At 43.7% G+C, this 14,061-nt stretch overlaps 1 protein-coding gene across 1 annotated transcript in view; it reads left to right on the top strand.

Moving 5' to 3' along the window:
• Nucleotides 1–14,061, top strand: part of Lrp2 (LDL receptor related protein 2) — a 157,788-nt gene that overhangs the window by 36,703 nt on the left and 107,024 nt on the right. The window contains 4 exon segments of the mRNA NM_030827.2: nt 10,195–10,305; nt 10,642–10,755; nt 12,570–12,686; nt 13,508–13,657. Coding sequence (NP_110454.2) covers nt 10,195–10,305; nt 10,642–10,755; nt 12,570–12,686; nt 13,508–13,657 — 492 coding nt within the window.

Below are 14,061 nucleotides of genomic sequence, written 5' to 3'. Positions count from 1 at the left end.
ACCTATGGCATATTGTGGCTTTTTGTGAATTCTGAGCATCATAATCCCAGCCATTAGGACAGCGGGGCAGGCATAATAGTCTCCTGCAAATAAAGGAACTAAAACTTCAAAGGGTATAGGTACTGTGCTAGGCCTCGGTTTGTCTTCCGGTTCAGTCTGGCCACTACCAGGAGAAAGGCTCATATTTCCCAGACAGCACCAGGACAGTGTCTTTTTCCTTTATTTACAAATGTGTAAAAATCGCTTTATGCCAAATGTAATAAAGGAATGCTACTTTGACAGAGTGAAAGGCAGCTAAGAGTCTGTGGAGTGTTTCCATGGGAGTACCCTCCAGCCATGGCTGGATCAGCTAGAACCACACTGCTTTGGATCTTTGAGGGGATAGGGATGGGGGGGGGGAGTAACCTGCTAGGATATGAGGATGATGAGTAGCCGCAATAAGAGAATAAAGGGGAGGGACCAGGCTTTGTAAAATATCTCAGCAGGAATTTTTAAATAATTTTATTGTGTCGCGCACACACACACACACACACACACAAACACACATATGCACGCACACACTCATGCGTATGGGAGGTGAGTTCTCTCCATGTGGGTTCTGGAGACTGAACTCAGGTCATTAGGCTTGGCAACGGGTGCCTTTTTCTGCTGAGCCATCTCACCAGACCTTAATCAATCTTTGAGATGGAGATTTTTCTTTCAGTGCCAAGTGCTTGGTGAGGTAAGGAGAGAGGGCTGTAGTCAAGACCCCTGGTTATGGAATGAGACGAGACGTGTAGGAGCTCTTCAGTGCCTGCACAACAAGCCTTCAGTAAAACCTCACATAGGTAAGGAGTTTTGCAAGGACTCCTTTGTGAAATTGTATTTGCTTTTATGTATTAAATCCTCACGGATCAGGAAATTAGCAACCTTCATACTTCTGCGTTAGTGCTTTCATCTGCCCTAGGGCTGGAACGATGGTGCCTTCTGCTCCCAGCACCCATTTCAGACAGCTCACAACTGCCTGTAAGTCCAGTACCAGGGGACACGGTACCTCTGACCTAGTGGCATATACATTCGACTAGACACACACATAGTTAAAATTTTTTTAAAAATGTTTTAGGAAAGAGCCAGTATGGATGTATATAGGGACCACAAGAGTGTTTGACCTCTTATAGAGAAGGAACTGGTCTCTACCAGCTTCCCAGCAGTCACTGTAAATTGGTGTAACAGGCACTCCAGGTCCGCAGGGATTCTAAAGGAGGAGTCCAATCCACAGCCCAACAGTGAGGGCATGGCTGTCTCTTGCACATCAGACTGGGCTCAGTCTTACTGTGACCTTGAACTCCTAGTCTTCCAAAGTGCTGGAAACATACTACCGCATCTAAGTTATGTCTTGCATTAGGAATGAAAATTTATAAAATTGATTGTCTTGAAGTGTATATAGCTATTTTTTCTTTTTCTTTTCCTTTCCTTTCCTTTCTTTCCTTCCTTCTCTCTCTCTCTTTCTTTCTCTCTTTCTTTCTTTCTTTCTTTCTTTCTTTCTTTCTTTCTTTCTTTCTTTCTTTCTTTCTTCTTTTGAGACAAGGTCTCACTATGTAGCTCTGCTGCCCCTCATTCATAGGAATCCACCTGCCTCTGCCTCCTGAGAACTGGGATTAGAAGCTACCACATCTGGCTGATAGTTTGTATTTTAAAATGTTATTCTTCATGGCTTTTTACTGTGGAAGATTTTATTTTTCATGAAAACACTGCTACACATAAGTAAACAAAACTCAGAAGAAGGAGGGGAGGAATAGAAGGAAGCCACATTAGTTGTCCTAGAATTTTCTAGTCTGGATTTGGTTCTTTGCATCCTTTGTTCTTCACCACAGTGGGGTTTGTTGTTGTCGTCGTTTGTTTGTTTTGCTTGTTTTTTTGTCTTCTGGATCTCCTGGAAATTAGCTGGATCTAATTGTGACACTAGGATTTTTGAGAAGTCTAGACTGCTCTACGTCCTGCAGGAAACGTCTTTCTGTTAGACGCCAGTGGTGTGTCTCTTTCAGGACATCCTAAATGTCTTCAGTGATTGTCAGATGTCTTCTGGAGCAAAGCCACCCTCTTGCTGCTGTAGTTGAAAGTGACAGCATGGTGGTCAGAGTGAACAGATGCCTGGGCCTGCAGGAAGGGCATGTCTTAGCGAAGCGACAGTCCTCTGTCGACAGCTGTGCCAAGCTGTCTGTATGCCTGTGGTGTCAGTGGCTAGTGAGAGTCATGGCTGAGATCCATTTCACCAGTGATGCTTGGCTGTCCTAAACGTGGGTTTGGATGCATAGCTACTGCTAGCTGCATCAGTGTTCTTATGTGACCAAGGGTTAAGGGAGAGGAGACGTCACCAGAAACCAGATAGCACCCCGCCCCCTTTTTTCCCTGCAGTCATTGCTTTCAGATGAACCCAAAACAAGCTTATCATTATGGCTTTTCTTCCCCTCTTCTTAGAAATAAGTGGGTCTTGATCTGTCAGATACCTAGAAATCACTCACAGACAGTAACAGATGTCAGAAAAGCCCCAGAGGATTTATTTCTCCAGTATTTGAAGACCAAGTTGCTTGGTTCTGTTATTTGTAGTTCTGCCAGTGAGACCAGACCTCTGTGTCATGATCCCTAGCCTTTCAAGTTTCTAAAGGCAACACATTGCCCTGAGAGACAGAACACCTTGTATCCATTCCAGAGATTCTTTTCCAGAACTAAGAACGGTGTGCAGGAGTATTCTTAAGGAGGCGGAGAAGGTGAGGATGGCTTAGGCAGAACAGTTAAGGTCCCAAACCTGGGATCGTTTGTAAAGTCAAGTAAGACATAGGCATTGGAGAGACATGTTTGCGATCTCAGAACTAGGGAGGCTGAGGCAGGAGGAACTCGAGTTTGAAGCCAGGCCTCCTGCACCCCTCCCCACCAATACAAATTTCCTATCGCATAAGAGCTACTTAATGCCTCTGGCCTTTTTGCCTGCTAGATTTTCATACACCTTTAGGTCCTTTTGACTATTCTACACATCGAGGACTATTTCTACCTATGTTAAAAGCTTTGAAATAGTTGTAGGCTCACCCCACTCCCCACCCCACCCACTCACACCGGTGTTTTATTACTCATCTGTAAAATGAATGGCATCTGATATTAAACAGCTTCCCCATTTCTTCTCTTTAAAGGAACCAGAAAGATTCAAAACTGCAGTCCATTTTCCTTGTAATGGGATTAGCATCAAGCAAAACCACTCATGCAGAGTCTTAGATAAACATCAGAACAATGCACCAATTATGGGCCATTCATTTAATATACTGAAGTGACTTTCGATGGCTTAAAAATAGTAGCCGTTTTCAGGGAGGTTAAAAAAAAAAGATTATTTTTGTTTTATTGAGCACCAGATAGGAACGCTTTTGGTGTGAGTAAAACTATCGCTAATTATCGTGGGTTTGCAGCCCTCTCTTTTGTTACTTAGGAATGCTAAAGAAAGGGCAAAATCCCTTTTACAATGGAGGCTTTCTTGCTGGTAAGCAGAGGTATTTGGTCTGCCTGCAACTGGGGTTGCTTTGTCCCTGACAGTTCATTTCTATTGACTTTCTCTTCAGAATTTAAACATTTTTTCTAACTGCGGAATCTCCAGCTGGGGCCGCAGTTGGGAGGCAGTAATGAAGACAGTTTGAGTCGCTCTGGACGGTGAGGGCTCTCGAGAAGAACGCACTGTTCCTCAGCCCACAATAGGCTGCCCAATGAACCCTGCTCCGGCGACCCTGGCACACATATCCCAGCACAGTTGTACCTGCTTAGCATTCTCACGCCGAGCCAGCATTCCGCGTCCTGAAATTTGAGAAAAAAAAGAGAGAAAAGATAAATCTCTTATTAAGTGTGCTTCAAATGAGAACTTTATAAATATGTCTCATCTTTATATAAAGAGTCTAAGATCACAGTGAGCCGTTGCCCAATTTCTCTATCCCGTCACAACAAAGCCTCTCTCTTGCTCTCTGTCTCTGTCTGTCTCTCTGTCTCTGTTTCTCTCTTTCTCGACATGGTATCACTGTATAGCCCCTACTTGCCTGCAGCCAATCCAACTTCCGGGAAGACACTTGTCAATGTCCCCAAGTCACCAACATTTTGTTATACCTAACAGTTCTTGGTCAATCTTCTCTTATTAAGGAGTCATTGTTATTTCACTCTGCTCTTTTTCATAATTCTCCTTCTGTGTGTACACTGCTCTATTTGTTCTCGATAGCGTTCGTGTTGCCGTCCGTTACTCCACTGCCTCAAACAGAATGAGAATTCCACAAGAGTAGGGATTTTATCACATAGCTCCATCTAAAGTGCCTTGGTACTTGTGATCTGAAATAATTATCATTTATTATATCAGTTTTACAATTCTGGGGTGCAGCTGGCCACCGGAAATTACATGAGGAGGAGCTAGGAATAGGACTTAGATGTTGGTTGATTCTGACAATATGCAGCCCCATTCATTGCTTCTTTTTTTTTTTTTTTTTTTTTCTTTTCTTTTTTTTCGGAGCTGGGGACTGAACCCAGGGCCTTGTGCTTGCTAGGCAAGCGCTCTACCACTGAGCTAAATCCCCAACCCCTCATTGCTTCTTCTATATTGGAACGGAACCACTGAATATATTGTATGTTAACATTTGCGCATGTGTCCTATGAGGGCATTTTGTTCTTTTGCACTCTGGAACGTTTACTCTTGTATTAGAGCGTGTGCTGCACGTTGGTTTGTGTGTAGGTGGAAGGAGGGCTTTTCTCAGGCACATTTCTGAGTCTAATCTCGGGTCACTGCATCTAGATGACGTGTATCTAGAGCCTAGATGGGAACTGGGAGCTTTCAAATTGACATCTTTATAGAATATGCTATGGGACTGACTGTGGAGTTGGCCTCAACTTCCTGGGAAGTTGAGAGGAAGAAACCTCATTGCCATGAGTTGTCCCTCTGTCCCTTCCTTCCTCCCTCTCTTCTTCCTCTCTCCCTCCCTTCCTCCCTTTGGTCTGCCTTACTCTGTAGCCCAGGCTAATATGGAATTCACTCTGTAGCCCTGACTGGCCTTGAACTTGCATCCTGCCGGAGTATTGGGATTTGGATTTTTTTTTCTATTGCCACTCCATTCATGATCCTTCTTTTGTGTAATTTTCTCTTTTCTTTTCTTTTTTTTTTTTTTTTTTTTTTTTTTTTGCCTTTTATTTGGAAGCCTTGTGAACCAGACTGCTTGAATTTGAATTCTGGCTCTCCAGTTTACCAATTATTCCTCAGTGTCTTGGATGCTCCAGGCTTCTCATCTATAAAATGGAGAAAGGTGTTCACCCCCTGGGAAAAGCAAATCCATACATATTGAATACTTTGTTCCTGGGACCTAGTTTTCAATATATTATTGTTGATGGTGATATTTGCTTATTTAGCTTTTGGGGTTGAATTCCTGATGGAATGCTGGGTTTACCAGTCAAACTAGTAAACGTTTTATGGTAAATCATTACACCCCTCTGATCAGCCTGTTTGAGAGCAGAGTACAAGACATTAAGTAAAAGAATGACTCTAAGATCTTGGAAGAGCCCAGGTATCTGGCTGGACTTGCAGATCAGTAACTTATTTGCGCTCTCTCTCTCTCTCTCTCTCTCTCTCTCCCTCTCTCTCTCTCTCTCTCTCTCTGTCTCTCTCCTCCCTCTTCTCCCTTCCCTTCCCTCTTCCTCTTTTTTCTTTTCATTCTCTATCTGTAGTCCTGGCTGTCCAGGAACTCCGTAGACCAAGACGGCCTACAGAACTCTGAGACATTGCCTTCTGAGTGCTGGCATTAAAGGGTGGGTCACCATTTCCCAGTGAGCTTTAGTGTTCTTGATATGCCCTGAAGATGCCTTCTCTTTATAATTAGTTTCTCCCTCCATCTCTCCCTCCTTCCTTTCCTTCCTTTCTTCTTGCCTGGGCTTACTTGAAATTCACTGTGTGGATCAGGCTGGCCTCAACTCCTCCACCTGCCTCTGCCTCCCAGATCAGGGGGTCTAAAACCCTGTGCAGATAGAATTCTGATAATGAAGACTGGTGACTTGGAATTGTGTCTTCTCTGGGGTAAATAATTCCATTCCTAGAGGTTCAGGTACTTGGCTGTATTCAGATGGCTTCCTCCTTGATTCTTGTTTTGTTTTGTTTGGGGTAGGCTTGCTTTACTTTTTAGTCCTGGCTGTCCTGTATCTCACTAAATAGACCAAGCTGGCTTCCTAGATCTGTCTGCCTCTGCAGGTACCATCAAGACTGGTCATCCTTGATTATGTAAATAGAACTACAGCATCAAAATTTCTTGCACAAACCAAATCACTAAAGAGGGAGCACAATGTCGTGTATTTTGTGGCATATGTCAATTTGTGGGAACAAGTCACTCCACTGGGATAGGAGGAAACAGAAGGAGCGGTGTGTGGTGTGAGGAAGTGTGACAATTTTGTCTTAGTTTATTGGTCCCTGAACAAGGCTTGGGAAGCAGCTGATGATCTGAGGTGTTTCTTGTTCCCTCACATTTCACTTGACAATTCTGCAAGACACCATGGTCATTGGGTGGCTTTGCTCTGTGATGAAAACAGTGTAAGGTTAGGTGCAAGCTTGCCAAATATATTGCCCAATGGGAAACTCACCTGTTTATGACTTCCTGTTCCTGGATTAGCTTGAAACTCCTTAACATTTTCAGCAATTTGAAACTGTTACTTATGGGATGCACCACAACTTACACACAGAAAAGGTCAGAAGGTGTATAGGGTTTGGGGGTGGGTACCTGTCTTCTTTTTTGAGAGAGACTCATTATCAGCATAGTTGGAGACAATAGACTTTTGCTCCTTATTGGGAGAGCTGACCTCTGGCCGTCCTGATACCACCCTGATGGAATCAAGCTGGCCCTGTGAGCTGCTGGGAAAGAGCCTTGTCAGTGGATGCTGAGTTAACTCTTCTTTAAGTTTTATGGTTGGTAAAAACAAGAGCCCTGCCCAGCACATTGATTCCAGGTCCTTCCTAGACATAACAGTCACTTCAAATGTGGTAGCCACACACCAAACCCAAATAAATTTCCCCCCTGACAGGTGGCTTATCTGTGGCAGAGGGCTGGCTTCCTCGGCTTGATGCTGCTCTTAGAAGGCTAGATAGATAACATGTTAACTCCTGGAACTATCTGGCAAATGGTGTGGGGTGGGTGAGGGGGAGGGAATTGAGTGAGGATCTCACCTGGCCTCGTACATCTCTGGAAGGCAGAATTAATAAACAGAGTTGTGTAGCCCATTAAAGGCACGTTCCCAGAGTGTGGCATCCGCATAACGAGAGGAGAGCACGGTCTCAGGATGAATTCAGTTTGGGGCTACTGCAAAATAAAGTTCAGAACAAATTTAAAATTTTACTTAACTATTTCAAAATGCCCTGTGTTTTGATGTTTCGTCTTACCGGTTTTCAGGAGTAGAAGCTCCTAGAGAGCGAGCAGACGGTGTCACCTGACAGCACAACCACACTCCTTTTCTTTGTTCTTCTGCATTCTTCTGGACAAAGGTCCCACGTGTTCTTCAACCTCTTTTTACTGTTTATTTCTTTAATTTGTTTTTATTTTATGTGCATTGGTGTTTGCCTGCAGTATGTCTGTGTTGAGGCAATTAGATCCCTTGCAACTGGAGTTCCAGACAGTTGCGAGCTACCATGTTGGTACTGAGCTAGTGTTGGGTATTGAGACCAGCCAGAGCTCTTAACTGTGGAGCCATCTTCCCAATCCCCCACCCCTATGTGTGTTAGCCTTTAGAATACTCTTTCAAAGCAATAGACTCATACACTGTGTGCCGGACATGATCACATGTTGAGTCGTGGCCTTTGCTCACCAATATGCTATTTCTGGTAACCTACAGGTGGACCACATTTTTTTTTTTTTTGAGTTTGTGGATCCTTCTAGCTCTTGAGCCCCAAGATGCATACATGATCATTCATGAGCCCCAAGATGTTACATAGTTGCAGGTACACATGGAGGTCACCAAGACGCCGGCTGCATGGGAGTGTGGGGAATCTTTCTTCTCACAAAGGCTTCCTTTCCTAGTCTTCCCTAGAGCACAGAAAGTGTTCCCTGTGGCTGTCCACTTCCATATAAGGTATAAAGGGCGTGGGCATTCACTTCAGTGAGCTCTGGTACCTGGGCCAATTTCATTTTACGTTGAAGCTACTGAGGTCCCTAGTGAAGAGCCTTCTGTTGAAGTCATGTGACTGAGTGACTGCAAGTAACTTAGGAAATTTAAAAATGCAAGGACACTTACCAGCCTACTTTTGAACTGCTGGAAACTGGGGATGGAAACTGGGAGAAGGTTATTTGAAAGGTTATCTTTAACACTGGGACAAGCTGAATGCAGTTTAGCAAGGGTTTGTGCCTAGCTTTTGCTTGATGTGATCATCCAAGGTATTGTACAGCTTATCTTAAGCTTGTAAAACCTCAAATTGGGTTCTTCAGTACAATTTTAGCCTCAAGCTGGGGAAGTGCTATCCTTCCTTTGAGATTTGCCATTTCCTTGGTTAAAAAATAGAACTGAAGACAACCAGAGAGTCACCAGGAAAATTATCCTCAATGAGAGAGACAATCAGACCATGGAGGAGACCGTACTGGTGTGAAGGACTATATAAAAAATATTAAGTCATTATAGCATTATAGGGCATTATAGGGCATTATAGGGCAACTGAAGTAGAGGATCATATATGTATATTACACACATATATGTAATATATACATATACATTACATAACATACACATATACATTATGTTACATACATAAATATATATGTATATATGTATACACACATATATATGTATATATATACACCCATATATATATACATATATAATCTTTTTAAAGAGGAAATTGGATCCCATTGTGGATGGCTATGAGTCTCTATGTAGTTGCTGGGAATTGAACTCAGGACCTCTGGATGAACTCTAAACCACTGAGCCATTTCTCCAGCCCCCCTCTCCCCTCTTTTGAGTCAGAGTTTTACAATGTGTCTCAGGGGGGCCTAGAATTTACTATGTAGGTCAGACTTATTAACTTATAATAGTTCTCTTGCCTTAGCTTCCTGACGTTACAGTTCTGAGCTACCTTTCCTGGTTGATAGTAAGCAATTTTTTTTTTTTTTTCAGTACACAGAGTGTTATTCTAATTCCCGATTCCAAGATCCTAAGTAAGGCGGGATTGGTGAACTAAAGGGTGTCATTATGTGAGGACTAAAACAGACAATCAGATGTGTCATGAAGGATACATGTTCAAATATGGAGAAACACGGCAGACATACACCATGCCCTCCCTGTATTGGACATTCTGATTTTCTTCTGTGACCCAGAAAACCATGTCAAGCATCTAGTTAATCTTGAGGGGTGTGTGTGTGTGTGTGTGTGTGTGTATGCGCGTGTGTGTTCACAGTTGTGGATTCGGCTGACTTCAAGATGGCAGACATCTGTAGTGAAGGTAGAGACTTCCCTTTGTTATCACGCTAAATAACAGGGTGACGTGTGTTTGCAGGCATTTGCATTACATGAGGAATCATAAACAACCTAAAGATATGTGAGCTGTGTGGGAGGATAGGTACAGCTTATGCACAAATCCACATTATTTTATATAAAGTCTCCATGGATACCACGGGATGACAGTGATTTGTGCTTGGGGAGCAATTAGGCTTTTCACAGCGGTTTACTAGACATTATTTTCTTAGGACCCTCTACTCTCTGTGGTAGCTATTCGTATATGGTGACGGAGCAGGCACGTTGAGTAAATACTAACTGGCTATCTTCTCTGCCCTTGGCCAAGGTCTGACATTCAGACTTGTTCCCTTCCCCTCCAACGGGAGAAGTGGCCCTTCACGTCCCAGAACATGTATAACAGTTCATGAGTTTCTAGAACGTGATTTGTATTGTGTAGGCGGACATTCCATTCTGAATCATTATATATTTCCTAATTCTTCAGCTTTTATCTCAAAAGCTATCTCTTGGCTCCCATAACTTCCTACAGTGAAGTTTTGGAGATTTGCATATCCGTATGTCATTGACTGCTTGTGGCATTATTTGATTAATGCACCTTTCCCTCACTCTGTCTCCCGGAGGTCAGGGACCGTCTCATATTCAATGCCTAGCATAGGGCAGTGTCTCAGGAAATGTTCATTAAAAGGACGCCTTTATTTAAGGTTTGCTGGCTATTTTTTTTCCTTAAAGATTATCCAACATGTGATCAACTTACTTGTGCCAATGGAGCCTGCTATAACACGAGTCAGAGGTGTGACCAAAAAGTTGACTGCAGGGATTCCTCGGACGAAGCTAACTGCAGTAAGTCCTATCCACTGACGAGACGGTGGCAAGTTGAGGCTGGCTTATACCGATTTGAGAGGAACCAATGTATATATACATTGCTTCCCAAGCTGGTGTCTACTGAATCTATATTAGTTGTTTGAAATCAACCACCGCTGGGAGTATTTATGCCGTGGATTTTGGTAGAAGCTACAAATCGAGCCCTTTCTATTCCCAAACAACTGGTTGTATCAGCACCCTGCTGCCTAATAAGCCACTTTTAAAATATGAGGTAGGATCTTCCAATGAAATTAGATGGTGATAACTGAATTGAAACGATCTCATTTTCTTTCTCGTTCCAACCTCGTGCCCCAGCTACCCTGTGTTCGCAAAAAGAATTTGAATGTGGCAGTGGAGAGTGTATCCTTCGCGCCTACGTCTGTGACCATGACAATGACTGCGAAGATAACAGCGATGAGCGCAATTGCAGTACGGTGATTTCCTCGTGTCGGGTCATGTGATCAGATGGGATAAGGGGTACTTCTTCCTCACCCAAATACTAACACGTTGTGGTATAATTAAAAATGGGCACGGCAGGTTCCCACGAGTCTGCCTAGGCTTGCCTTCACCTGCATAAGGACATCAACCGGCACTAACATACCACTTTTTTTTTTTTTTTTTTTTGTCTCAAAAGAAGTCTCTGTTTGGCAGAAGAAGCCAAAAGTTAATGGAAGAGCTATTATTCCAACCTTATTAGTATTGCTTGACCTGCGTTTCTTTATACTCCACCGGTCTTAGTAGAGGTGAAGGATTGTCAATAGTCACTTGCATTCTTCCCTACATCCTCTGTCACAGTGTCATAATATATCATAGGACTCTGATCTTTTAATTAATTAATTAATTAATTAATAATTTATTTTTTGAGGCAGGGTTTCCCTGTGTAGTCCTGGCTGTACTGGAACTCACTCTGTAGACCAGGCTGGCCTCCAACACAGAGACCCACCTTCCTCTGCCTCCGGAGTGCTGGGATTAAAGGTGTTTCCCACCACCGCAAGGTGAAGACTCTGATCTTTTTTTTTTTTTTTTTGGTTCTTTTTTTCGGAGCTGGGGATCGAACCCAGGGCCTTGCGCTTCCTAGGTAAGCGCTCTACCACTGAGCTAAATCCCCAGCCCCGAAGACTCTGATCTTGATAGTAGAACTTGAGGGAGAGGAGTGTTTCCTGCTAACACTATTCTTGCTCCAATTTTGAAAGCCCTCTTGCATTTAAGTTAGGAGGTCAGAAGGTTCCTATGGTTGCTGTGAATGACTTTCACTGTCTGCTTCTTCCAGGAAATAGGTCTGTGTCATAGCTGTACTCTGAACTACTTTTCCTGGGATATTGTAAAGTTAGAGAAACCACGATAAGAGTTTTATCAGCTCCCGTGACTCCCCATCTTTCCTGGGGTCATTTGCTGTGTAGAATCTCTCTTCTGCTTTGATTGGCTGGTGCCCCATCTCCCTGTTGTACTGGGATCTAGGTCTTGGAACGTGGGCATTATTTCAGAGAGTGAATTAAAAAGTTTGAGGCATCATGGAGTGGGTGACTCCGAGTGATTGGGTGAAGATGGCAGTTCCAATGCTTCTTGTTTTTTTCTCATTTTCCTTTCTTTCCTTCTCTTCCTTTTCTTCTTCATGTTTGTCAAGATACTAATGCTCAAACTGGTGCAGACGCTTCAGTTCCTAGGAGTGCCACGCAGGCAGAATGAACACTTTGATTTCTCCCAGGGACTGTGCCTTTGGAGTGCTCTGTTGTGTGTAATTTTTTGCTCTTTCTCGAGAGCTCGGGCGCTTCCGGCCAGGTTCTGTGATCAGCGGCCGCCTGCCTCACTCAGCTCCACCAATTGCCAGCTGATGCTTTTCCCTTGACCAATCATCTCACAGCCAGCTCTAGCGCTGCCAAGCCACCAATGGCCGCCCCAGCTGTGCCCTTTCTCCTGCCCACCTTCGTTGCCGTGGATGGAAAACACTACAGCCTTAATATTTTAAAACTATCTAGATAACTCAGTGGCTGGGCGAAGAATATCCTGCCCCATCCTCCTTGGCCTCCGCTGCTGACAGAGGCTGCAAACTATCAGTGTCGCTTCCTCTGCTCGATCACCTGCTCTGAATCCTCCATCTGATCCCTTTTCTTCTTCCCCCTGGGACCCAGAAGTCCCGCCTTTTCCTCTTCCAGTGATTGGCTTCTACCTTTTTTATTGACACAATCCAGAACCAATTAGGGAAACAGTACTCCCAACTACAGTGCTCTGCTGCTCTCTTCCAGACTATGACACCTGCGGAGGTCACCAGTTCACTTGCTCCAATGGCCAGTGCATCAACCAGAACTGGGTTTGTGATGGAGATGACGACTGCCAAGATTCTGGTGATGAAGATGGATGTGGTAAGGACTAGAGGAGATTCCTACCTAGAATCATTTTCCTCCCTCAGAGGTTAAAAGGAGGCAACCCCAGAACCCAGCAGCAACAACATCAATTAATTAAGCCTCTCCTTCCCATTATTAGGGGAAATACCTTTCTTTTCTTTTTTTAAGGGTTTATTTACTTATGTATATGAGTGTTCTGTTTTCCTGTATGTCTGTCTGCCTGACAAAAGAGGGAATCAGATCCCATAATACACAGTTGTGAGCCACTATGTGGTTCCCGGGAATTGAACTCATGACCTCTGGAAGAGCAGCCACTGAGCCATGGCTCCAGCCCCACCCTTTCTTTTTCCTTCAAGACTACTTGTTTTATGGATGTAAAAATCATAAACCAGGGGAAAGAGGGAAAAGGCAGTGTTAGGGCCTTTAAAAATGCCTTGGCCTGTGGTAGTCTGAGTTTCCACTCTGAGTCACTGAAGGCTGGGCCACGCTGGGAACCTGGGGATGGAACTCAGGATGGGCAGGTACAAGCGACTTCCTATCCAACTGTCATTTGGGAAGGGCATTGCACTCTGCAGCTGTCACTAGCAGTCCTTCCAACAGTTCTACCTAACGTCCAGTATACACAGCAGGTGCCTCTCACTGCACATTGAAAATGCGGCATTTAAAATAGTTGACATTTGATCATATAGTGTCTCAGTAAAGGCTGGTGGTAGCCTTTATTACAACAATTAGGGTGTTTGGATTTTTGTTTCTCACCTGGCCCATATCTTCTTTTAGTCATGGATTATTAAGAGTGTCAAATCTGTAGGGTGGCCCATAACTCTTTCCTTCCCTTTCAGAAAGTAACCAGAGTCATCATAGGTGTTACCCAAGAGAATGGGCATGTCCTGGGTCTGGACGATGCATCTCAATTGATAAAGTTTGCGATGGAGTTCCTGACTGTCCAGAAGGAGACGATGAGAACAACGTCACAAGTGGAAGAACCTGTGGTGAGTGTGGAAACTGCATATGGCTTGCTTCCTGATAGGAGTGCTTCTAGAACAGACTTTCAAACGCAGAAAAAAATCAATTGGCATTTGCACAACAAAATTCCTCAGTTCAGTCGCTTCATTGGCAAACATTTATGGTGTCTCATGGTGGGTCTTGCCTACACCAGCCCACTGGCATTTCATGCTAACCCACACGTGGTTTCATGATGGTGGGGAGTAGACCCACCTATCGTTTGAATAGTTTTAAGTCTCTGTAAGCATCATGTTTGCTAATGTATTGACCACAGCATGTCATTTGGGTGAGGACAGAGTGGAACAAAAGTACATACTAATAGGGAAAGTGGTTTTAATATCAATTATGATGATTTTGACATGGGAGTTTTTTTTGTGTGTGATACTAGGGC

The sequence above is a fragment of the Rattus norvegicus genome, chromosome 3 (assembly GCF_021556685.1).
Source record: "Rattus norvegicus strain SHRSP/BbbUtx chromosome 3, alternate assembly SHRSP_T2T, whole genome shotgun sequence".
NCBI classification, from domain to species: domain Eukaryota; kingdom Metazoa; phylum Chordata; class Mammalia; order Rodentia; family Muridae; genus Rattus; species Rattus norvegicus.
Note: the sequence above shows the minus strand (reverse complement) of the source record. Positions and strands in the feature narration are given on the sequence as shown.